General features: G+C 40.3%; 1 protein-coding gene across 1 annotated transcript in view; it reads right to left on the bottom strand.

Moving 5' to 3' along the window:
• PISD (phosphatidylserine decarboxylase) overlaps positions 1-10,517 on the bottom strand; it is a 37,146-nt gene extending 26,629 nt beyond the window's left edge. Inside the window, exons 1-2 of the mRNA XM_015537699.2 lie at positions 10,440-10,517; positions 1,640-1,719 (exon numbers count right to left, since the gene is read on the bottom strand). Of these exons, the coding sequence (XP_015393185.1) occupies positions 1,640-1,719; positions 10,440-10,504 (145 nt within the window). The 5' untranslated portion in view covers positions 10,505-10,517. The remainder of the gene's footprint in view (positions 1-1,639; positions 1,720-10,439) is intronic.
• Positions 10,518-26,524: the final 16,007 nt, after the last annotated feature.

Below are 26,524 nucleotides of genomic sequence, written 5' to 3'. Positions count from 1 at the left end.
GAAAGAAGCCAGCCACAAAAGGCTGCATACTGTAGAATTTCTTTCACATGAACCATCCAGTATAGGAAACATACTACAGAGACGTAAAGTAGGTTAGTGGCTGCAAGGTACTGCAGGCTTGAGGCGGGGTCGGGGGGGTGTTGAGGCGCAGTGAGGAGGGAATGAAAATGTTCTAAAGTTAAATAGTGGAGGGGCACCTCTGCCCTTCTCCCGCTTCTGCGCTCGCTCGCTCTCTCTCTCAAAATAAATAAATAAACTTAAAAAAAAACTTTTTTTAAATAAATAGGAGCACCTGAATGACTCAGTTGGTTGAGTGGCTGACTTCAGCTCAGGTCATGACCTCATGGTCTGTGAGTTCAAGCCCCACATCAGGCTCTGTGCTGACAGCTTGGGGCCTGGAGCCTGCTTGGATTCTATGTCTCTCTTTATCCCTTTCCTGCTCACACTCTCTCTTTCTCAAAAATAAACAAACATTTTAAATAAATAAATAAATAAATAAATAAATAAATAAATAAATAAATAAATAAATAAATAAATAAATGTTTTGCTTTCACTCTCATCAACCATCTCATTTTATCCCCAAGATCTTCTCACTGGACAAATGGCTTCTGATATGATAGAATAAAAAGGATATCTAGGTGGTGCCTGGGTGGCTCAGCTGGTTAAACACCCAACTCTCAATTTTGGCTCAGGTCATAATCTCACAGTTTGTGAGATGGAGCCCCACATCAGGCTCTGCACTAACAGCACAGAGCCTGCTTAGGATTCTCTCTCTCTCTCATTCTCTCTCTCTCTCTTTCTCTCTCTCCCTCTCTCTCTCTCTGCTCCTCCCCTGCTCACACATTCTCTCTCTCTCAAAATAAGTAAACTTAAAAAAAATGGTATCTAAATAGTAAAGACAAGACACATTCTTGTACAAGTTCAAATGGCTGCTTACAATATCAAAAAGTTCACAATCCACTGTTTTGATGAGGGTGTGGGGAACTGACACATTCACGAGCACCTCCTACTCAAACGCATATAAAGTGGAACAATCCTCTTTGAAGAGCAATTTGGCCTAAATACCAACTTGCAAAACACATAAATCTTCTGATTCATCAAGTCTAACTCTACAAATTTATCCTGAAGCTGCACAAAGATATATTACCACAGAAATGTATAGTAGAGAGGTCCTTGGGTGGCTCAGTCAGTTGAGCGTCTGATTTCAGCTCAGGTCACGATCTCAGTTTGTGGGCTCGAGCCCCACATCCAGCTTATTGCTGTTAGTGCAAAGCCCACTTCAGATCCTGTCCCCACTCTCTGACCCTCCCCTGCTCGTGCTCTCTCTTAATAATAAACATTAAGGAGAAAAGAATAAGTATATAGTAGAAAAAGCCCAGAAACAATTTAAATGTCTAACACCAAATGGTACAGTCATTCAATGGAATACTATGCAGCCAGTAAAAACGATCAGGTCACAATCACTAGTGCTTCAGTAATAACTATATGCCTGGTACTCTAAGCACTCCACAGATATAAGGTCATTTAATTTTAATTTAATTCTAATAATTTCCCAATGAAATAGGACCTGTTTATCCCAGTATACCGATAAGCAAACTGAAGCACAGAGAGGCCAGCACTACCTATAATTGCTACTTACTTGTATAAAAGGCTCTGACAGGCAGCTTCCTTAAGGACTGTAGGAAATGGCTCAGAACAGTGTTCTCATGGTGGAGGAGGCTATAAGCAAACAGAAATGAACTGTTAAACATTTACCTTAAAATTTTTAAAAAATTAGTGGAGCAACTGGCAAAACTTGAATACAATCTATAGATTCACTAACAATCTTATATGAATGTTAATTTCCTGGTTTTGACCACCAATGTGGTTGTGTGAGAAAAATGTTCTTGTAGGAAAAAAGCTGAAATGGTTCAAAGTAAAGGAATATCAAATCTGTAATTTTCTCTCAAGTGTTTTGGAAAAATATATATATACACACACACATACACCTGAAGAGGGGACAGGGAGGGAGAATAGTAAAGCAAATACAGTCGACATCTGGGGAATCTGGGTAAAGAGTATTTGGGAATTCTATTTTAACTTCTGAAACTATTTCACAATAAAGTTATTTTCTTAATTAAGCATAATATCATAACAGGCAGTAAAGCCAGCACTCTTACACAAAGCCGTATGTTTCTGTACCACAAAAGAACTCTACACAGCCTTGTAAACATCTAACCCCCAGGGGAGGCCAGGTGGCTCAGTCGGTTGGGCATCTGACTTCGGCTCAGGTCATGATCTCACGGTCCATGAGTTCGAGCCCTACATCGGGCTCTGTGCTGTCAGTTCAGAGCCTGGAGCCTGCTTCGGATTCTGTGTCTCCCTCTCTCTCTGCCCCTCCCCCACTCATGCTCTGTCTCTCTCTCTAAAATAAATAAACATTAAAAAAAAAATTTGTTTTTAAAACATCTAACCCCTACGCATTAAAGAATCTAACACATTTTAAATTTTAAAAATCTGTCCTGGAAAAAAAATGACACAAACCATGTGTAACTATTCTAATCTACTTCAAGTCTAGACAGCTCAATTTAGAATTTCTGGATTATCTTTTGTGGCTACTTTGCTATTTTGTCAAGCTATGCTGACAGATTGAACACGTTTCAGGCCTCCTGAGAAAAAAATTACCAAGGATAGCTTTCCACTCTAAGAAAACATTATTTTTTTTTTTAATGTCTATTTATTATTGAGAGACAGAGAGAGACAGAGTGAGCAGGGGAGGGGCAGAGGGAGACACAGAATCTGAAGCAGGTTCCAGGCTCTGAGCTGTCAGCACAGAGCCCAACACGGGTCTCGAACTCCCAAACCGCGAGATCATGACCTAGCTGAAGTCGGACGCTTAACCGACTGAGCCACCCAGGTGCCCCTAAGAAAACATTATTTTTGACTCAGTTTGTTTCTCTTTCACCTTCACCCAAGGAAACTGGACATTTTCCCAGTGGCAATAAATGACTGCCAGCAAGGAAAGCATTTGTGAATTTTCATTTCCCCTAATCAAAGAGCACACATCTCATTGTCAATTCAGATAGCACTTCGGTTTCCCCAAATTTTGACCTGAAATCTAAAGTAAAGAAATTAGTAAAAAAATAGTAAAATAAAGAAAATAGTCCTTGTCAGTAAGCACTTCTTTTTCTGCTGAGGCCTTTTATGTGAGATGTAATAATTTATTACAAATGTCTACATTGCTACTTTTATGGAAAATAAAACTACATTTATGACCTTCATACAATAATACACATTTTCATGGATATTTAGTAGTTATGTCTTATATACATAGCCTGCAAACATGATCAGATTTAGGCACCTTTTTTTTTCTTTTACTTGAAATTGACTTAAAAACACCGTCACAGCATGGTGCTAATATGTGGGAGAATCTGATTCTCCCACAGGCAAGTCAGGTTCGTATAGAGAAAAAGTATGGAATCATGATAATCATCACCACTAAGGCCAGAGAGATGTACAGCTATTAACACAAAGGGTATGTTTCAGTATATGAACGTTCTTTCAGCAGTGAACAATGCTCATCTCTAAGACTGGAAACTCCCACTACAAAAGCTAAAAGCCTCAAACCCTGCTTTCCAAACAGAATTAGAACAAGAAGTGTAAAAACTGACTAAAGGTACATTGTTGTGTTCTGTACACTGCTGTATTGTGTTCCAGAATGAATGCTGAACCCCCCAACTAAAAGAATGTTTGCAGACTGCTGAATAAGGCTTTTCTTCCCTTGGCTGGGGAGGTACAAATGGGAGATAATGGTCTATCCACTGTAACCAGACACACAGCACTCAGGTGGTTTGTCTTGCATATGGGCCTTCACCTCAGCACGCCTGCCCAAGAACACAGAGCTCAGTTCTCTCATACACCTCTGTAACCCCGGCTCCTGGAAAAAAATGCCTGGCAAATACCCCATTACACTAGTTAGTCTTTTATAACTGGATCATTCGTATCCTGAGATAAATGCTGTATATTCTCCAATCTTACATAAACACTGTCTACCATGGACTCTTCTCTAGCTTCCACCCCACTTTTCTTCTCTCCTTCATAACAAGCTCTTAAAAAGAGCTACATGCACTGTCAACTGTAAAAATCCTAGAACACAAGCAGTAACTTCTCTGACATTGGCTGTAGCAACTTGGTTCTAGATAGGACCCCTGAGGCAAGGGAAACAAAAGCAAAAACAAACTATTGGGACTACATCAAAATAAAAAGCTGCACAGCAAAGGAAACAAAACTAAAAGGCAACCTATGGAATGGAAGAAGATGACATATCCAATAAAGTGTTAGTATCCAAAAAATATTAAAGAACTTAAAAACTCAACACCCAAAAAAACCAATAATCCAAATAAAAATGGGCAGAAGACAGGAGCAGACATTTCTCCAAAGAAGATATACAGATGGCTAACAGTCACGTGAAAAGGCACTCATCATCAGGCAAATCAAAACTACAAAGCAATATCGCCTCACACCTGTCAGAATGGCTAAAATCAAAAACACAAGAAACAACAGGTGTTGGCAAGGCTGTGAAGAAAATGAAACTGTCTTGTACTGCTGGTGGGAATGCAAACTGGTACAGCAACTGTAGAAAACAGTATGGAGGCTCCTCAAAAAGTTAAAAATAGAACTTACAATCCAGGAATTACACTACTGGGTATTTACCCAAAGAATACAAAAACACTAATTCAAAGGGATACACGCAGCCCTATGTTTATAGTAACATTATTTACAATAGCCAAGATATGGAAGCAGACCAAATGTCCATTGACTGATGAATGGTTAAAGAATATATGGTATACATATACAATGGAATAGTATTTGGCCCTCAGAGGGAATGAAATCTTCCCATTTACAATGACACGAACGGAGAAGAGAGTATAATGCTAAGCGAAATAAGTCAGAGGAAGACAAATAACAAATGATTTCACTTATATATGGAATTTAAGAAACAAAACATTAAGAGAACTGGTTGTTACCAGAGGGAGGTGTGTAGGGGATAGATTAAACGGGTAATGGGGATTAAGGAGTGTACTTGTCACGAAGCATCTGGGTGGCTCAATTGGTTGAGTGTCCAACTCGATTTTGGTTCATGATCCCAAGGTCTGTGAGTTCGAGCCCCACATCAGGCCCTGCCCTGGGAGATCCTCTGTTTGGGATCCTTGGGATCCTCTCTCTTGCTCTCTCTCTCTCTCTGCTCCTTCCCGACTCACCCGCACACTCTCTCTCAAAAATTAATAAGCAAACTTAAAAAAAAAAGAGGGGGCACCTGGGTGGCTCAGTCAGTTAAGCATCTGACTCTTGGTTTCAGCTCAGGTCATGATCTCACAGTTTGTGGATTTGAGCCTCGTGTCAGGCTGTGCTGACAATGCAGAGCCTGCTTGAGATTCTCTCTCTCCCTCTCTCTCTGTCCCTCCCCATCTCTCAAAAAATAAACATTTAAAAAATTAAAAAGAAAAAAAAAAAAAGTGCACTTGTCACATGATGAGCAGCATGTGTTGTATGGAAGTGTTGAATCACTGTACATCTGAAACTAATATAACATTGTACATTAACTGGAATTACAATAAAAAGTAAAGAAAAAAAAAAAAAGAGCTATGTTCACTGGCACTATTTCCTCACCTCTAACCCTCTCTTAATCCTGCTCAACCAAGCTTTTGTTTCAACCATGTCACCTCTTGTCAAGGTCACCAACAACTTCCAGGTTGCCAACACCAATGCATATTTCTTGAGTCTCGTGTTATTTGACCTCTCACAGAGCATCTGCCACAACTGACCCCTTTCTCTCTTTTTTTACTGAGGTATAATCGACATATAACATTGTTAGTTTCAGGTATACAACATAAATCAATATGTATATATACTGTGAAAAGATCACCACAATAAGTCTGGTTAACATCTGTCACCATACAGTTAACAAAATTTTTTTCTTGTGATGAGAACTTTAAGATTTTTTTTTTCAAAAGTTTATTTTTGAGAGAGAGAGCCAGAGAGCAAGCAGGGGAGGGGCAGAAAGAGAGGGAGAAAGAATTCCAAGCAGGCTCCATGCTGTCAGCACAAAACCCCATGCGGGGCTTGAACTCACAGACCATGAGATCATGACCTGAGCCAAGATCAAGAGTAAGATGCTTAACCAACTGAGCTACCCAGGTGCCCCAAGACATAAACTTTCACTGTGTTAAGTCACTGAGATGCTGGGGTTTACCTGTTACCATAGCAGCATTACTATAATATGCCATTTCAGCAAAAGGCACCCTTTACACAGCTACACAAGTCAAAACCCTGAGACTCATTCATATAGAAGACATTTCTCTCTCATTATCCACATTCAATCCACTGGCAAGACAGGAAGACTCTACCTTTAAAATATATTTATCTGTCTAGGAGCACCTGGCTGGCTCAGCTGGAAGAGCATGCGACTTGTTCTCGGGGTCATGAATTCGAGCCCCATGTTGGGTGTAGAGATTACTAAAAAAAAAAAAAAAATGTAAAAAAAAATTATACACACACACGCATAGATATAAAGATATATAGATGTATATAAATATATCTATTTCTCATTGCCACCACTACTCACACCCTAACCCAAGACACCTGATTCTCTTAACAAGTGATTGAGAAAGTCTGTTCTCCACTTTCCACTCTTGGCCCTCTATATCCTATTCACCACAAAACAGCCAGAGTGACCTTTTCAAAACAGAAAAGACCAGACCCCATGTACTCGGTCCTTGCTGGATTCTCAGATATCCTACTGCTTTCTGTCTCCTCCTTACTCATTCCAGTTGCCACTCCTAGTACTCACCACACCTTTGCCTCTTTCCACACCCTTGCATTTGCTGTTTGTTCTAATGGGCACACCCTTCTATGTGGCTCACTCCCTCATCATTCAGTTCTCTGTGAAATGTTCCCTTCTCAGTTTGTCTTACCTGACTACCATGTGCCCTTTAATCACCTTCCTTTATTTTTTTCATGGCACTTCTCACTACCTGAAACGAAAAGACTGTGTGTGTGTGTGTGTATGTATATGTATGTATGTATATGTATGTATGTATATGTGTGTGTGTGTGTGTGTGTGTGTATATATATATATATATATCACCTATTTGTTTACTTTGCCTGCCTTCCCACTGAACTCCAATCTCAATGGTGAGATTAAACCCCAGAAGGATGAATGGATAAATTCAATCAGCTGACTCTTCTAGGTGGTGACTCAAGTGGGCATGCTGCACGCAGGTGATTAAAGCCCATGAGTGAGCACATAAGTCTGAATGCATGACTTACTGCCACTCATTAGCAATGTGACTTTAGGAAACTCAATTAATTCTATGCCTCAATTTCCCCACCTGTAAAAACAGGATCCCATTGACACTACATGAGATAATCATAAAAAACCAGCACCTAGCTACATATTACTACTTTTTAAATGTTTATTTATGTTTGAGAGAGAGAGAGAGAGAGAGAGAGGGAAGGAGCCCGAGCATGAGCAGGGGAGAGGCAGAGAGGGAGAGAGAGAATCCCAAGCAGGTTTCACACTGACAGCAGGAGCACAATCTCACGAACCAAGAGATGCATGACCTGAGCCAAAATCAAGAGCTGCACGCTTAACCCACTGAGACACCCAGGTGCACCCCATTACTATTTTTTAAAGTAACAGAGTTTATGTTCAGCTGGCACACACTGGGATGGCTATATCAACTGTCTATGACCAGGGGCCCATGGCTAGCTCAGTCAGTGGAGCAAGCAACTCTTGGTCTTGGGGTCATGAGTTTAAGCCCCACGTTGTGGGAGTAGAGATTACTTTAAAAAAAAACTGCCTATGACGAGTATCCACACTGACTGGTCTATGGCCATACTGTCATGGTTAAAAAACACTTTTGGGGCACCTGGGTGGCTCAGTCAATTAAGCATCCAACTTCAGCTGAGGTCATGATCTCATGGTTTGTGAGTTCAAGCCCCACATCAGGCTCTGCTCTGGGATCATGGAGCCTGCTTCAGATCCTCTGTCTCCCTCTCTGTGCCCATCCCTCATGTGTTTTCTTTCTCTCTCCAAAAAATAAATAAATAAATAAATAAATAAATAAATAAATAAATAAATAAATAAATAGAATTAAAGTCATGTAAACTTAAAATCTTTTAACATCATCCCTGGTGGTGACATTTTAACTATAATCCTTCTATCTCTCCTGCCCCCTCCCCCTTTTTTTTTTTTAACATTTATTCATTTTTGAGAAAGAGACAGGGCATGAGTGCTGACAGCTCAGAGCCTGACGCAGGCTTGAACTCTCGGACCATGAGATCATGACCTGAGCTGAGTAGGAGCTTAACCAACTGAGCCACCCAGGCACCCCCATTTTTTAAAAAAAATTTTTTTAGCATTTATTCATTCTTGAGAGACAGAGAGAGACACAGCATGAGTGGGGGAGGAGCAGAGAGAGGGAGAATCGCTCCTGCTTTCTGAACATACGAAGCTTTTCTAAAAATGAACTGGCAGACCTCCTGAAGGCCTTATTCCACATTCTATCTTGTGTTAGTGTTTAGTTGAGTGTTTTCTCTCTCTTCTACTAGACTGCAAAATTCTTTAAACAAAAAGCCCATTCCAAATGCTGTATTTTTAATTCCTGTCTTTGTTGTTCCTTTCCCCCATGGTCCCTGGCACCATGGTTTGCAGTGGTAGGAATGTCAATATTTCTGAATGAAAGCCTTGTACAAGCCAACCACTCCTTAGGTACTAAGGAGTCAGTGTATGCTTGCCTGAACCTAAGAGTCATCCAAGACACTTGCAGTCCCAAGCTACTACACCTAGTAAATCTGAATTTGGCAGCAGGATGGGAATATATCTGGGAATCTCAATTTCTAATAAATACCTACCCTATTATTTTATCAAACAAATTTGGGAAACATGGCCCTTAATTATCACCCAAGACGTTGTTTTCTCTTTGTTCTATCACCTGCCACATGTCACCCAGTAACTGTAAAACTCCCCTGCAATATGAGGTTTTCATCTGTATGTCTCACAGCCATGCTTTAAAGCCTATGAAAATGCTGTGTTTTGGTATTTGTTATCAACAATATATAATACCTTTGAAAATTAAAAGCTCTTATTGTACCCAAATCCTCATCCTTTCCAATCACTGCACCTAAATCCAATCTCATTTATCTATATTAATACTAAAGTAGGACTCCCCACCTCCAACCCTTTTTTTTAATGATGGTGAGCGAGTAAATCTTCCTCCTCATCTAAAAAAATATTTTAGGAATGCCATTTTTTAGTCATTCTAACTCATGACACAGTTTAGGTGAATTCACGGCTGACTGATAAACAGCACATCTAGTATTAATATCGAAAGCAGACACCCTCCTTTCCAAATCCCAACTGTTACCACACGTTGCAGAGCCCCCTCCTGAGAGAACTACACCATTTCTGAAATAGTCCATGATAGGAGAGTAAAGCTTTCATGGTAAGGACAATCAGTTTCTGCTCACTTTCAGTCCAAATCCAGTATCCTTTTACTTCCCCAAATCACAATGATAGGTCACCTCTGGTCATAGAGCAAGTTTTGGTCAATGCTGACAAAATTAACCCTGCCAGAAAAACAAAAATCACTATGCGTCTCCAAACCTTCTCACTTTGAAATGACACCAAGCAGCCGACTCTGAGTCATAGCTACCCACATTTTAATCCATTTTCTGAAAGTCCAAATGGTCCCTAGCTATTTGTGGATAATAAATGCCCTCATGGTGGACAGCCTAAGGGAAAGGTCCTTGAGTGAGAGACAGAGGTAGCCTGGTCGGGGTCCGGACTCTGCTACTAATTGGCTGGGTAAAAATGAGCAAGTCCCTCCCTCTCTCAAGGCCTCAATTTCCACAATTCCAAAAATAGCTGGATTCAGATGACCTCTCACGTCTCTTCCAACTCTAAGAACTTAACAGTTGGGAGTCAACCAGAGTAACCAAGACCTAATTTCTTAACAGACTATTTGCGATTACTGAATCCAACCTCTTCGCTTCAAACACCAAGAATCCAAAGTAAAGACCCCAACTTTCAGTCCAAAGCTCTTCCCACATCTTGTCGCCCTTCCAGGAACACAAATCCCGAAAGAAGCGTTCAGTCCAGCCTCGACTCTAGTGGCGGGCAGGCAACCATCTGTTTTGTTTGGTTTTCTTGTTTTTCTCCCTTCTGGACTTCCACTTAGCTGTAAAAGGCAAAGCGAGAGCGCTCAGGCCAGCCCCAACTAAACCCGGACCTCCCTACACGCCGGGAGTCCCACCTGATTGAGGCGAAGGTGGATGGCGCCGTCTCCACCCGACCCCTCCTCAGGTCGAGCCCGTAATAGGGAAACGACTCCTCCTCCCGACTCCGGTTCGGTCTAAGCTGCCTCCGGCCCTGAGGCAACCTCCCCAAGCAGCTATACCTGTTCCGCCACGACGTGACACCGCACAGCAACCTCAGGCACCGCGGCCCCACGGACGTCGCCATCTTGTCTCCTCCTTCTCGGTGGGCCACGCCCCCTTTTCCACACTCGTGGCGCACACGTGTGACGTCACGAGTTATCGAGCTCACGGGGCCAATAAGGAAAACGGTGGGGTGTGGGCGGAGACGGGTAAGCCCCTCCCCTTGGCCGCTGCCCGCCCCATCAGCCTGGCTCTTGGGTCGCCTCCAGAGCTAGGTGGGTAGTTACCTGCTGTGCTAAATCCGGGCCTGGGCGCAGAGTCGCCAGGCTTCTTTCCTTCCTCTGGCTTCCGTTTCCTCGTGCGCCTGGAAAATGAATCACCCAAGGCCCGAGAATGTATCAACTTAGCCAATTCCCTTATTTACAGACGGGGAAGTTAAGAGGGTCCACCGCTCAGTTACCATTTATTCCGTGCTTCCTAAGTGCCAGGGTCTGTTCTGAGCACTTTGCGTGCCCACTGTCTCCTTTTTTCCCAAACTGGAGAAATACACCTCCACTTTTTCCTCCCCTATTCTGCTAATTACAGTTGCTTTCAGACATTTGACACAAGAGGAATGTATTGCCTGGTGCCTGCAATTATTTCTGTGTGGTTATTTAAGCTCAACTAGAACACAAGCAACCCTTCCATGGAGCATCAGATTTCCTGTTGGAGGGGAGACACCTCCCTCTATGAGCCTTAAAAGACTGAGAAAAAAAGAAGTATGCAATTGGTTTTACTATTCAACTGAGAGTAGTAACTCAGAAGGAGGGGGCGGGGTTGTTTCAAAATGAAGCACATTTAGGACAACAAATATCCACATGCAAATGAAGTGGACCCTTACCTTATAACATATACAAAAAGTAACTCAAAATGATTTGAAGACCTAAACTTAAGAACTAAAACTATAAACCTCTTAAAAGAAAACATAAAGGAAATCTTCATGATAATTGGATTCGGCAGTAATTTCTTGAATATAACACCAAAACGCAGGCAACAACAACAAAATAAATCAATTGGACTTCATCAAAATTAAAAACTTTTGTGCACCAAAGAACACTATCAAGAGAAATCAAAGACAGCCCACAGAATCCAAGAAAATATTTGTAAATCCTGTATCTATCTGATAAGCATCTAGTATCCAGAATATATAAAGAACTCCTAAAACTCGATAATAAAAAACAAACATGGTGCCTGGGTGGCTCAATTGGTTAAGTGTCTGACTCTTGATTTCAGCTCAAGTCATGATCTCACAGTTAGTTAGATTGAGCCCCGTCAGGCTCTTCAAGGAGCCTGCTTGGGATTCTCTCTCTTTCTCTCTCTGCCCCTCCCCGATGTGCGTGCTCTCTCTCTCTCTCTCTCTCTCTCTCTCTCTCAAAATAAATAAATAAACTTGAAAAAATAATAATAAAAAACAAAATGACTCAGATAAAAAATGGACAAAAAACTTGAACAGATATTTCTCCAAAGACGTTATACAAATGACTAATAAGATCCTCAACATCACTAGTCATTAGGGAAATGCACATCAAAGCCCCAATAAGATACCAACTTCACATCCAATAGAAAGACTATTATAATTTTTTTTAATGGAAAATAACAAGTGTTGGTAAGGATGTGGAAAAATTAGTATCCTTGTGCATTGCTGGTGATAAGGTAAAATGGTACAGCTGCTATGGAAAACAATTTGGTGATTCCTCAAAAAGTTAAACATAGAATTATCATATGATCCAGCAATTTCACTCCTATATATATATACTCAAAAGAATTGAAAGCAGGGACTCAAATACTTGTATACCAACATTCATAGCAGCATTATCACAAGAGCCAGAAAGCAGATTAATAAATGAATGGATAAACAAAATGCGATATATCCATATAATGAAATATATAAACTTTAATTACATTATGGTAAGTAAAATTAGTCAGACACAAAGAAACAAATATTGTATGATGCCACATGAAGTACCTAGAATAGGCAAATTTATAAACAGAAAGTAGAATAGAGGTTACCCAAGAGGTTGAGAGGAGGGGAGATTAGGGAGTTAATGGATACAGAGTTTCTGTTTGGGATGATGGAAAAGTTCTGGAAATAGTGGCACTTGTTGACTAACATTGTGAATATACTTAATATCACTGAATTACACACTTAAAAATATTGTGTATACTTTATCACAGTTTGTTTAAATCAGCTGATAACAAATGTTGATAAGGATATAATGCAGAGAAATCACAAACTTCATCCTCCACTGGTAGGAATGTAAAAAGATGCAGCCTCTTTGGAAGACAATCTAGCAGTTCCTCGATTAAATATAGAGTCGCTGGGGCGCCTGGGTGGCTCAGTCGGTTGGGCGGCTGACTTCGGCTCAGGTCATGATCTCGTGGTCCGTGAGTTCAAGTCCCACATCGGGCTCTCTGCTGACAGCTCAGAGCCTGGAGCCTGTTTCGGATTCTGTGTCTCCCTCTCTCTGACCCTCCCCCGTTCATGCTCTGTCTCTCTCTGTCTCAGAAATAAACGTTTAAAAAAAAAATAGAGAGAGTCGCTGCAGTATGTCCCAGCAATTCCATTTGTAGGAATATACCCAAGAGAAATGAAAATGTAAAAACCTGTCCTCAAAGGTTTTTATGCTGTGTAGAAACAGCACAAATGTCCATCAAACTGACATAGATATGGAACAGATTAACAAAATATGGTACATTCATACAATGGAATATTATTTATTTGGCTGTAAGAAGGAATGAAGAACCAATACATGTCATAACATTGGTGAACCTTGAAAATATGATGCTAAGTGAAAGAAACCATGCACAAAGACCACATATTGTATTATTCCATTCATATGAAATATCCAGAATGGAGAAATCTACAGAGAAAGAAAGCAGAGTAGTGATTGCCTAGGGCTGGGGAAAAGGGACTGAGAGGATGGGGGATAAGGAAGAGTATGAGATTTTTAAGGGGTAGATGAAAATGTTCTAAAATTGACTGTGGTGATGATATACATAAGTGTGAATATGCTCAAAACCATTGAATTGTCAACTTAAAATGGGTGAATTATATGGTATGTGGACTACATCTCAATAAAGATGCTTAAAATTTTTTATTTCTATTTATTGCTGGAATACAGAAATATACTTGATATTTATATTTGAGCTTATATCTAATAAGATGTTTGGTGTAGGTGTTTATAGTAGATATTTTTCTGATTAAAAGTCTTCCCTTCTGGGGTGCCTGGGTGGCTCAGCTGGTTAAGCGTCTGACTCTTGATTTCTTCGACTCAGGTCATGATCTCACAGTTTCTGAGTTAGAGCCCCATGTTGGGCTCTGTGCTGACAGTGCTGAGCCTACTTGAGATTCTCTCTCTCTCTCTCTCTCTCTCTCTCTCTCTCTCTCTCTCTCTCTTTCTCTCTGCCCTTTCCCCGCACATGTGCACACACTCTCTCTCAAAATAAATAAATAAATAAATAAACTTAAAAAAAAAGTCTTCCCTTTTAGGGGCACCTGGGTGGCTCAGTTGGTTAAGCGTCCAACTTCGGCTCAGATTATGATCTCACCATTTGTGAGTGTGAGCCCCATGTCGGGCTCTATGCTGACAGCTCAGAGCCTGGAGACCACTTCAGATTCTGTGTCTCCCTCTCTCTCTCTGCCTCTCCCCACTTGCACTCTGTCTCTCTCTCTCTCGAAAATAAATAAACACTAAAAAAAAAAAAAAAAAAAAAAAAGGCCTTCCCTTTTATTCTTAGCACGTGCAAAATGCTTATTATGAGTGTATACAAATGTACATTTGGGCATTTTTTAGGATTACCATATATTGTTGGGCTTTTTTCCTACTAAATTCTGTTAATGTGGTAAATTAGATTGATTTTCTTTTATTTTTTAAAACAAATGTATCAAAATATAAATTCACATGTTACAATTCACCCATTTTAAGTGTATAACTCAATGGTTTCTAGTATATTCACAGGTATAGTGTGGTTCACCATAATGAATTACACTTTCATCACCCCAAAAAGAAAGCCCACACTTTTTAGCTATCATTGTCATGCCCCCATTCTCACCTCCCCAGACCTAAGCAATAAGAAATCTACTTTTTGTCTATGTAGATTTTCCTATTTTGGATTTTCATATGAATGGAATCAAATAATATTTGAACTTTTGTAACTGGCTTCTTTCACTTAGCATGATGTTTTCTTTCTTTCTTTCTTTCTTTCTTTCTTTCTTTCTTTATTTCTTTCTTTCAAGTTTATTTATTTTGAGAGAGACAGCGAGCGCAGGAGAGAAAGAGATAGAGAAAGAGAGGGAGAGAGAGAATCCCAAGCAGGTTCCCGGATGTCAGCACAGAGCTCAACTCAGGGCTCAACCTCACAAATTGTGAATCATGACCTGAGCCAAAATCAGGAGTAGAATGCCTAACTTGATAGGAGGTCACCCAGGCACCCCATAGCACAATGTTTTCTAGGTTCATCCATGTTGTAACATCTGTCAGTACTTCATTTCTTTTTATTGCCAAACAATAATCCATTGTATGGCTATACCACATTTGTTTATCCATTCATTGTTGATGGACATTTGGGCCATTTCTATCTTTTGGAAATCGTGAATAATGCTGCTATAAACATTCATATATAATTTATTGTATGAACATATATTTTCAAATATTTTAAATATTTTCAATGTTTTCTCTTGTGTATATACCTAGGAGTAGAATTGCTGGCTTGTACGTTAACTCTATTGTTAATTGCATGAGGAACTGCCAGATTGTTTGCCAAGATGGTTGCGTTTTACATACCCACAAGCAGTGTATGAGGGTTTCAATTTCTCCACAACCTCGACAACACTTGCTATTTTGTCTTTTTAAAATTATTATCATGTCCATCTTAATGAGTATGAAGTGGTATCTCATTATGGTTTTGATTTGCATTTCCCTGGTGACTAATGATGTTGAGCATCTTTTCATGTTTTTATTAGCTATTTACATATCTCCCTTGGAGAAATGTCTATTTAGATCCTTTTTCATTTTTAAATTAGGTTGCCTTTTTATTACTGAGCTGTAAGAGTTCTTTATATATTCTAGATACAAATCTTTTATCAGATATGTGATGTTTTCTCCCATTCTATGGGTTGTATCTTCATTTCTTGATGGTGTCCTTTGAAGCATGAAAGTTTTTAATTTTGAAGAAGTCCGATTTATCTACTTTTTCTTTTGTTGCTTATGTTTTTGACGTCATATCTAAGAAATATTTGCCAAAATCAAGCTTATGAAGATTTACACCTATGTTTTCTTCTGAGTTTTTTTTTTTTCAATGTTATTTATTTTTGAGAGAGAGTGACAGAGTGCAAGCAGGGGAGGGGCAGAGAGAGAGGGAGACAAAGAATCCAAAGCAGTCTCCAGGCTCTGAGCTGTCAGCACAGAGCCCCATGTGGGGCTCAAATTCATGGACCGTGAGATCATGGCCTGAGCCGAAGTTAGATGTTTAACCAACTAAGCCACCCAGGTGCCCCTAAGAGTTTTATAGTTTAAGCTCTCACATTTAAGGCTTTGGTTCTTTTTTTTTTTTTATGTTTTTCTTTATTTTGAGAGAGAGAGCAAGTGAGCAGGGGAGGTGCAGAGAGAGGGAGAGAGAGAGAATCACAAACAGGCTCCGAGCTGTCAGTGCAGAGCCTAACATGCGGCTCAAATCCACAAACTGAGAGATCATGGTCTGAGCCAAAAACAAGAGTTGGACACCTAACTGACTGAGCTACCCAGGCACCCCAACACTTTGATTCATTTTAAGTTAAGGTTTTTTTGTATATATATTTTTAATGTTCATTTCTTTTTTGAGAGAAAGAGACAGAGCACAAGCAGGGAAGGGGCAGAGAGACAGGGAGACACCGAATCCAAAGCAGAGCTGTCAGCACAGAGCCCGATGCAGGGCTCGAACCCACGAACCATGAGATCATGACCTGAGCCAAAGTCAAATGCTTAACTGACTGAGCCACCCAGGCACCCCCCGCCAACTTTTTAAAATAATTTTTTTACGAGTTAAGTTTTGTACATGGTGTGAGGTAAGGAACCAACTTCATTCTTTTGCCTGTGGCTATTCATTTGTCTATTGATTTTCATAGTTAAATCAACCTTGCATTGCTGGTCATGGTGTATTATCATCTTTTATATATCACTAGATTCAATTTGCTAATATTTTGTTTAGGTTTTTTGCATCTACTTTGTGAGAGAGAATGGACTGTTATTTTCTTTCTTTCTTTCCTCTTCCTTTCCTCCTTCCTTTCTTTCTTCCTTCCTCCCTCCCTCCCTCTCTCTCACTCTTTCTTTCTTTCTTTCTTTCTTTCTATTGTTCTTTCTTTTTCCCTTTCTTTCTTTCTTTCTTTCTTTCTTTCTTTCTTTCTTTCTTTCTTTCTTGTTATACCCTTGTTATGTTTTTGTTATCATAAATGCATGTACACTTCTCTTTTTCAATTCTCTGGAAAGTATAAGATTAGTGTTACATCCTCCTTAAAATTTGGAAGAATTCATTAGCAAAGCTATGTGGGTATGGAGGGCAGACTCAATTACAGATTGAATAAGTTTCAAGATGTGGAGTGTCTGGCTGGTTCAGTCAGAAAAGCACAAGACTCTTGATCTCCGGGTCATGAGTTCAAGCCCCACATTGGGTGTAGAGATTAGTTAAAAATAAAATCTTAAAAAAAATAATATAAATAAATAAATAAAATCTTTAAAAAAAACAAAAACAAAAAACCTTTATGGGATGCTTGGGTGGCTCAGTCGATTTAGCGTTGACTCTTAATTTTGGCTCAGATCATGACCTTGTAGTTTGTAGGTTCGAACCCCACATCGGGCTCTGCACTGATGGTGTGGAGCCTGCTTAGGATTCTGTCTCCTTCTCTATCTGCCTCTCCTCTGCTTGCTCTTTGTACCTTTCTCAAATATAAATAAAAAATTTTTAAAAACTTTAATACATGGGTATTTGTTCAGATTTTCTATTCTTGTGTCAGTTTGGTAAATTGTCTTTTTTCCTAGGAATTTATTCATTTTATCTAAAATTTCAGTTAATTGGGGGCGCCTGGGTGGCTCAGTCGGTTGAGCAACCGACTTTGGCTCAAGTCATGATCTCACAGTTTGTGAGTTTGAGCCCCGCATCAGGCTCCGTGCTGACAGCTCAGGGCCTGGAGCCTGCTTCGGATTCTGTGTCTCCCTCTCTCTCTCTCTGCCCCTCCCCCACTCATGCTCAGTCTCTGTCTCAGAAATAAATAAACATTAAAAAATAATAAAATAAAATAAAATAAAATAAAATTTCAGTTAATTGGCATAAACTTAACATTCTTTTATATTCTTTTTGATGTCTATAGGATTTTTAGTGAGGTACTTATGTTCTTTCCTGACATTGGTGAATTTATGAAGTTTCTTCCTTTTTTTTTCCTCCTCATGATCAGTCTTGCTAAAAGTTTATTAATGTTATTATTTTCTCAAAGGACGCATTTTAACTTTGGTTATTTGCTCTATTGTACATTTGTTTTTTTATTTTATTTTATTAATAACAGCTTAGCTATGTTACTTCTTACTACTTTCTTTGGGTTCAATGTGCTGTCCTTTTCTTTCTTTGTTTTTAATTATTTATTTTAGGAGGGAGAGCACAAGCGAGGAAGGGGCAGAGAGAGGGGAACAGAGGATCCAAAGCAGGTTCTGTGCTGACAGGCTGACAGCAGTGAGCCCGATGTGAGGCTTGAATTCACGAACTGTGAGATCATGACCTAAGCTGAAGTCAGATGCTCAACTGACTGAGTCCGCCAGGTGTCCGTCTTTTTTTTTTTAATATTTATTTATTTTGAGAGAGAGAAAGAGAGCACACGCGAGAGAGGCACAGAGAGAGTCCCAAGCAGGCTCCTTGCTGTCAGTGCGGAGCCCAACTCGGGGCTCAATTCCACAAACTGTGAGATCATGAACCGAGCTGAAACCAAGCGTTGGATCCTTAACTGACTAAGCCACCCTATGCTGTCTGAGAAAACTTTATTATTATTATTATTATTATTATTATTATTATTTTAAATTTACATCCGAGTTAGTTAGCATACAGTGCAACAATGATTTCAGGAGTAGATTCCTTAATGCCCCTTACCCATTTAGCCCATCCCCCCTCCCACAACCCCTCCAGTAACCCTCTGTTTGTTCTCTATATTTAAGAGTCTCATGTTTTGTCCCCCTCCCTGTTTTTATATTATTTTTGCTTCCCTTCCCTTATTCTGTATGTATCTTAAATTCCTCATATGAGTGAAGTCATATGATATTTGTCTTTGACTAATTTCACTTAGCATAATACCTTCTAGTTCCATCCACATAGTTGCAAATGGCAAGATTTCATTCTTTTTGATTGCCGAGTAATACTCCATTGTATATATGTACCGCATCTTCTTTATCTATTCATCCATCGATGGACAATTTCTGAGAGTACTTTGAGCATTTGTCTTTCAGGATTCTTTTCTAATATATACATTTTAGTCTATAACTTCTTTCTTTTTTTAATGTTTATTTATTTTTAAGAGAGAGAGAGAGAGAGACAGAATATGAGCAGGGGAGGGGCAGAGAGGGAAGGAGACACAGAATCGGAAGCAGGATCCAGGCTCTGAGCTGTCAGTACAGAGCCAGATGTGGGACTCAAACTCACAGACGGTGAGATCATGACCAGAGCTGAAGTCAAGCGTTTAACCGACTGAGCCACCCAGTATAATAGGTGCCCCTATAACTTCTTTCTGAGTACAGGCAGAGAGCCTCATCTCTGCTGTCCTGCACACCACTCTGTTGTGGTCTATTCAGTAAACTTCTATCTCCTCTAAAACAAAACAAACCAACAAAAACCCAGTTATTTCTAAGTACAGGCTTAGCTATACCTTCTCTTTTGAGCTATCATATTTTCAATATTATTCAGCTCAAAATGCATTTTTTTAAGATTTTATTTTTAAGCAATCTCTACAACCCAGTGTGGGGCTGGAACTCACAACACTGAGATCAAGACTTGCACACTACCCACTGAGCCAGCCAGGTGTCTCCCAAATACCTTTTAAAAAAAGTTTTTAATTATTTTATTTATTTATTTATTTTGAGAGAGCGAGTACATGCACACAAGTGGGGGAGGGGCAGAGAGAGAGAATCCCAATCAGGTTCCACCCCATCAGTGCAGAGACCGATGTGGGGCTCAAACCCACAAATCGCTAAGATCACAACCTGAGCCAAAGTCGGACACTTAACCTACTGAGCCACCCAGGCACCCCAGATTTTATTTATTTTTATTTGAAGCATGGTTCACACATTACATTAGTTTCAGGTATACAACACAGTAATTCAACAAGTCTATATGTATTCATCTCAATATATTAAAGTACATTGTGAGGGCACTTGGCTGGCTCAGTTGGTGGAGCATGCAACTCTTGATCTCAAGGTTGTGAGCTCGAGCCCTACATTGGGTATAAAGATTACTTAACAATAAAATCTGAAACAAAACAAATAAGGTACGCTGTGATTTCTTCTTTGACTCTTAGGATAAATATGTATTGCTTAATTTATTTTTGTTTTAATTTTTTTTAATGTTTATTTATTTTTGATACAGAGAGAGACAGAGCATGAACAGGGGGAGGGTCAGAGAGAGAGGGAGACACAGAATCTGAAGCAGGCTCCGGGCTCTGAGCTGTCAGCACAGAGCCCGACGCGGGGCTCGAACTCACAGACTGTGAGGTCATGACCTGAGCCAAAGTCGGATGCTCAACCGACTGAGCCACCCAGGCACCCCGTATTGCTTAATTTAAAAAGCCTTTGGATTTGTCGTGGTTTAAAAAAATTTTTTTTTAATTTAACGTTTTTTATTTATTTTTGAGAGACAGAGAAAGACAGAGTGTGAAAGGGGGAGGGGCAGAGAGAGAAGGAGTCCCAGAACCCCAGGCAGGCTCCAGGCTCTGAGGTGTCAGCACAGAGCCCAATACGGTCTCAACCCATGAACTGTGAGATCATGACCCGGGCTACAATGTAACGCTTAACCGACTGAGCCACCCAGGTGTCCCTATCTAGTTTTGTTTTTATTTGTAATTAATATTTAACATAACTCCACTGTGTTCAGAAAACACACTTGGAATTTCGATCCTTTGTATTTGTTGAGATCATTTTGGTGGCTCAAATAAGGTTAATTTTAAGATATATTTCAATTAAGTTAAACTGATTAATCAGGTTTTCAGATCTTCTATAACCTACTAATTTTTATTTACTTGTTCTATCAGTTGAGAGACACATGTTCATATCTTCAAACTGTAATACAAATTTGTCTATTTTTCCTTTTAGTTCTATTTTTATTTAACATTATTTCTGGGGTGTTTGGGTGGCTCAGTCAGTTGAGCGTCCAACTCTTGATTTCGGCTCAGGTCATGATCCCAGTGTCGTGAGATGGAGCCCTGCTTCAGGCTCTGCCCTGAGCATGGAGCCTACTTGAGATTCTCTCTCTCTCTCTCTCTCTCTCTCTCTCTCTGCCCCTCCCCCCTCTCTAAAACAAATAAAATGAAAAAAAATTAAAAACCCATTATTTCAATGTTTATACAAATTTTAGATTGGGGGCACCTGGGTGGCTCAGGTAATGATCTCACAGCTCGTGAGTTCGAGCCCCCTGTCGGGCTCGGTGCTGGCAGCTCAGAGCCTGAAGCCTGCTTCAGATTCTGTGTCTCCCCCTCTCTCTGCCCCTCCCCTGATCACACTGTATCTCTCTCTCTCTCTAACATAAATAAACATTTAAAAAAATTTTTTTAGATTGGTATGTCTTCCTGCTGAATTCCCCCCCCCTTTTTTTTTTAACCATTAGGAATGTCCCTATTTGTCTCTAGTAATGCTATTTGTCTTGAAGTCTAGCCCTAGCTGGTATTAATCACCTTTGCCATGCTTTTTGCTTTTGGTTTAGTGTTTGCATAGTACATCTTTATCCATCATTACATCTTCAAACTCTGTGTCCTTATATAGTGTGTCTCTTGTAAGCAGCATATTATTAGCTCTTGTTTTTTAATTTAGTCTGACAATATTTATCTTTCAATTGGGGTTTTTAGTCCATCAATTAAATTATCAATACGTTTGGATTTAAATAGACTCTAGTTTCTATTTGGCCAAATGATCTCTATTCTCTTTTCTCTTTTTTTCCTCACCTACTTGTGGATACATTGTTTCTTTCTTAGTTACTCCACTCTTTCCCTTGTGTTAACTGATAGTTATCATTTCTGTACTAGTCTTTCAATGATTACACAAGAGATTAAAACATGTATATTTGCCTTTTTTTATTTACGTAAAATTTACATACACAGAAATGCAAAAATCTTCAATACAACTCGAGCCACACAACCACTAACCCAGTCAGGATATAGAACATTACCATTATCTCAGAATGTTCCTTCAATCTCTTCCACACAATGCCTGCTACCTGTAGGCAATTACAGTTCTGACTTCTAGCACTATATTACTGTAGCCTGTTCTTGAACTTCACATAAAAATGGGATCATTCTGAGGTGCCTGGCTGGCTCAGTCAGTAGAATATGTAACTCTTGATCTCCAGGTAGTGAGTTCAAGCCCCATGTTGTGGGTAGAGATGACTTAAAAAAATAAAATCTTTAGGGGTGCCTGGGTTGCTCAGTCAGTTGAGCATCCAATTCTTGATTTTGGCTCAGGTCATGATCTCATGGTCGTGTGATCAAGCCCCACATCGGGCTTTGCATTGGCATGGAGCCTCTCTCTGTCCCTCCCCCACCCTCAAAAAAATAAAATCTTAAATATTTTTTTAACTTAAATTTTTAAAAAATTATTTTAGAGAGAGAGAGAGAGAGAGAGAGCATGCGAGTGGGGGAGAGGGACAGAGTGGGAGAGAGAATTTTGGCTCAGTGCAACATCTGGCTCAGTGCAGAGCCCCATGCAGGACTTGATCCCACCATCCTGGGACCATGGCCTGAGCTGAAATCAAAAGTCCGACACTCAACTGACTGAGATACCCAGGCACCCCATAAATTTTTTAAAATTTAAACAAATGGAATCATTCAGTGCATTCGGCCTCCTCTGCTTAGAATAGTGTTTTTGAGATTCGAGCATGTTGTTGTACTGGTTCTGTCATTTTTACCACCAAGTAATATTCGATTATATAAACACACCACAGTTTGCCCCTTCTCCTATTGATAGGCATTTGAGTTCTGGTTTGGAGTTATTATGAATAAGACTGCTGTAAACTTACTTGTACAAGTATTTTTGTGAACAGAAGTTTTTGTTTTTCTTGGGGCTGGAATTCCTGCATTGTGCTTAATTTTATAAGAACTTGCCAAAAAAGGGGCGCCTGGGTGGCTCAGTCGGTTAAGCATTGGACTTCAGCTCAAGTCGTAATGTCATGGTTCATGAGTTTGAGCCCCCCATCAGGCTCTGTGCTGACAGCTCAGAGCCTGGAGCCTGCTTCAGATTCTGTGTCTTCCTCTCTTTCTTCCCCTCCCCTACTCGCACTCTGTCCCTCTCTCTCAAAAATATATAAACATTAAAATTTTTTTAAAAATAAATAAACTTAAGGGGCGCCTGGGTGGCTCAGTCAGTGGAACGGCCGACTTCAGCTCAGGTCATGATCTCACGGTCTGTGAGTTCGAGCCCTGCGTCAGGCTCTGTGCTGACAGCTCAGAGCCTGGAGCCTGTTTCAGATTCTGTGTCTCCCTCTCTCTCTGCCCCTCCCCTGTTCACGCTCTGTCTCTCTCTGTCTCAAAAATAAATAAACGTTAAAAAAAAAATAAAATAAATAAATAAACTTAAAAAAAACTTGCCAAAAAGTTTTCCAAAGTGGTTGTATCACTTTACATTCCTACCATCAATGTGTCAGTTCTGGTTGCTCCACATTTTCACCAACATTAATTTCAGCCATTCTAATGGATGTGATGTGATATCTCATTATGGTTTATTTTGTATTTTTCAGGAGATTAATAATGTTGAACACTTTTTTATGTGCTTACTGACCATTCATATATCTTCATTTGTAAAATGTCTGCTCAAGTCTTTTTCCCATTTAAAAAATTAGGTTGTTTGAATTTTTATTATTTTTTAAAATGTTTATTTTTGAGAGAGAGTGGGGGAGAAGCGAAGAGAGGTGGGGACAGAGGATCCAAAGTGGGCTCCATGCTGACAAAGAGAGCCAGCCGGATGGGTGGGGCTCAAACCCACAAACTGCAAGATCATGACCTGAGCTGAAGTCAGATGCTCAACTGACTGAGCCACCCAGGTACCCCTGAGGGAGAGGGAGCCCCGCTTCTGGCTCTGTACTGACAGTGTGGAGCCTGTGTGGGATTCTCTTTCTCTTTCCATCTCTCTCTGTCCATTGCTGACTCGTGCCCTCTCTCTGTCCTAAATAAATAAATAAATAAATAATCCCAGTACAGGGGCGCCCAGCTGGCTCAGTCAGAAAAGCATGTGACTCTTGATCTTGGGGTCATGAGTTTGAGCCCCACATTGAGTGTAGAGATTACTAAAAATAAATAAATAAACTTAAAAAGAAACAGAAATCCTGGCACAATTTTTCAGGTGAGGGTAATCATTACAACACTTTTTGGGAGTGAGTAACAATGACAACAAAATTGAAAGACACCAATATATGACCTCTTCCATTTTAAGAATGCGCGCGCGCACACACACACACACACACAAATTCCAGCCCTCCTAAGTTTTAAGTACACATATATGTTTATATATGTGTATATACATAGCTAAGCATGTATATATAAACGTGTGTGTGTGAAATCTTTACGTGTAAAATCTTTAAGGCCTCCTTTCACCTATGAAGTTCTATGATTTTAAGGCAAATTTGCATGATTTGGGATCCTGTTCCATAAAATTTTTAAATAATGAACAAGTTCTAGATTGTGTCTCTTTAATGGGGAGAAGAGAAAGGGACTGGACGCGGGACAGAGAGGGAAGAGATGTAGAGAGAACAAGGAGGATGTGGCATTGGAAACAAACAGGCCCATAATGAACTGCGAATAGGAAAAGGGGACTAGAGGAGGGCAGGCAGGTGCCCGGACCTCTCCTCCACCTCCTGGCCTCCTAGGGAACATTATTACAGTTCTTTCAAAGCCGTGTTGCCGACCTCAACGTGGAGCATGACCTGCCGGCAGGTCAGTGGAGCCGAGTTTACTGCAGGCCATCTTCACTGTCCCAGAAAAAGCTGTCTTCATGCAGTAGGTGCAGAGGGGCAAATAATAGATGGCAGTAGCTTATATACCTGAAATAGGGTATGTGCAGTTTGCATGCTGCGGCCAAAATGAAGGAATTACCCCTAAAGTAGCTTCTGGGGGACTCTTGGACAACAGTAACCCAATTCTAGTCCTTCCAAGTTGCCATTGATAACTCCTGAAAGCATCATCTCTACTGTAATGTGGGTGAGTGAGAGCCTACTTTTTCAAGCTTGAGGGAAAGAAAGAAATGGCTAACAGAATGGTTTAAGTAAGAGGCAATCCCAAACTCTGAAACATGCTCCCTGTCAATCAGTGCTTGCCCTCACTGTTCCTCCTTCAGTAGGGAAAGGCTCCTATATCTAGGAGGGGTGAGACGCCCAGTGCCTTAATTTCAGAGAGGCTGGTGGTGTGTGAGTAGATGTGATTCCAAAGAGCTGTGAATGAGGCAGCCCAGTCAAATCCCTTCTCTAATTTGAAAATGCAACCTCCTTAGAAAACTGCATTTAGAGGCAATCCCCATCATAGCCCTAAGCACAGTGTCTGGCTCCAAATAAATGCAGACAGCATGAAAGATGCTGACCATGTAAAACTCTCCAAATATTCTGCTCTGTCTCCAAACTGGAAAACCTGGAGCACTACTGTAATTCTTACCACTGGAAGAGCCCATCTCAACAATGGGAAATCCAGATAAACCGGGTTCTCCATAGTGTTGCGCCACAGCTGGAGACCAACGCTCCATAGGGTCATGTGACCCTAGCTAAATGCTTTAAGTACCCTGAATCTCATTGACTTATCTGGACACTTGATATCATTTACTACATGGGATTGTGAGGATGAAACCATATAGCACAATTTCAAAGCTCCTGGTGGGGTGCCCAGCAGCTACTGGGCATTTGTTTCTTCCAAAATTTCCCTACCACCACTAGGTGGCAGAGCTGACCTAGGATTTAAGAACAAATTTGTAATTCCCTGATATTCAATTCTTTTTTTTTAATTTTTAAAAAAAAATTTTAAATTTTATTTCTGAGACAGAGAGAGACAGAGCATGAGTGGGAGAGGGGCAGAGAGAGAGGGAGACACAGAATCTGAAGTAGGCTCCAGGCCCTGAGATGTCAGCACAGAGCCTGACGTGGGGCTCAAACTCACGGACCATGAGATCACAACCTGAGCCAAAGTCGGACACTTAACCGACTGAGCCACCCAGGCGCCCCATCAATTTTCAATTTTTAAAGCTGTTTTGCAAACTGTGCATGGTGGTAGCTAGGCTACCTTATAGCTTTTGTTGCCTTAATGGACCCCTTCCTTATAAAAAAATATTAAAAATTGCAATATATAACTGTGTTGATATAAAATCAATGGAATCCATGCCTTTTTTGTTGCTATAATTATATTCTTTTTCTCCTTATTTTAATTTAAAAACATTTTTCAAACACTTATTCGTTTTTGAGAGAGAGAGAAAGAGCATGAACCGGGGAGGGACAAAGAGAGAGAGATGGAGACACAGATTCCGAACCAGGCTCCAGGCTCTGAGCTGTCAGCACAGAGCCGGACACGGGGCTCAAACTCACAAATGGTGATCATGACCTGAGCCGAAGTCAGATCTTAACTAACTGAGCTACCTAGGTGCCCCAAAATTTCTTCTTCTTATAAAAACACCCCTCAGAATGGATTAGAGCCCACCCTAACAATCTCTACACTCAGTGTGGGGCTTGGACTGATGACCCGAGATTAAGAGTCACATGCTCTTCCAACTGAGCCAGACAGACAGCCCTAACAGCTTCATTTTAACTGAGTCACCTCTTTAATCACCCTATCTCTAAAGGTAGTCACATTCTGAAGGTCCTGGGGGATACAATTCAGCCCATA

Source organism: Panthera tigris, chromosome D3 (assembly GCF_018350195.1).
Source record: "Panthera tigris isolate Pti1 chromosome D3, P.tigris_Pti1_mat1.1, whole genome shotgun sequence".
Classification (NCBI taxonomy): domain Eukaryota; kingdom Metazoa; phylum Chordata; class Mammalia; order Carnivora; family Felidae; genus Panthera; species Panthera tigris.
This window is presented reverse-complemented; position numbering and strand designations above follow the sequence as displayed.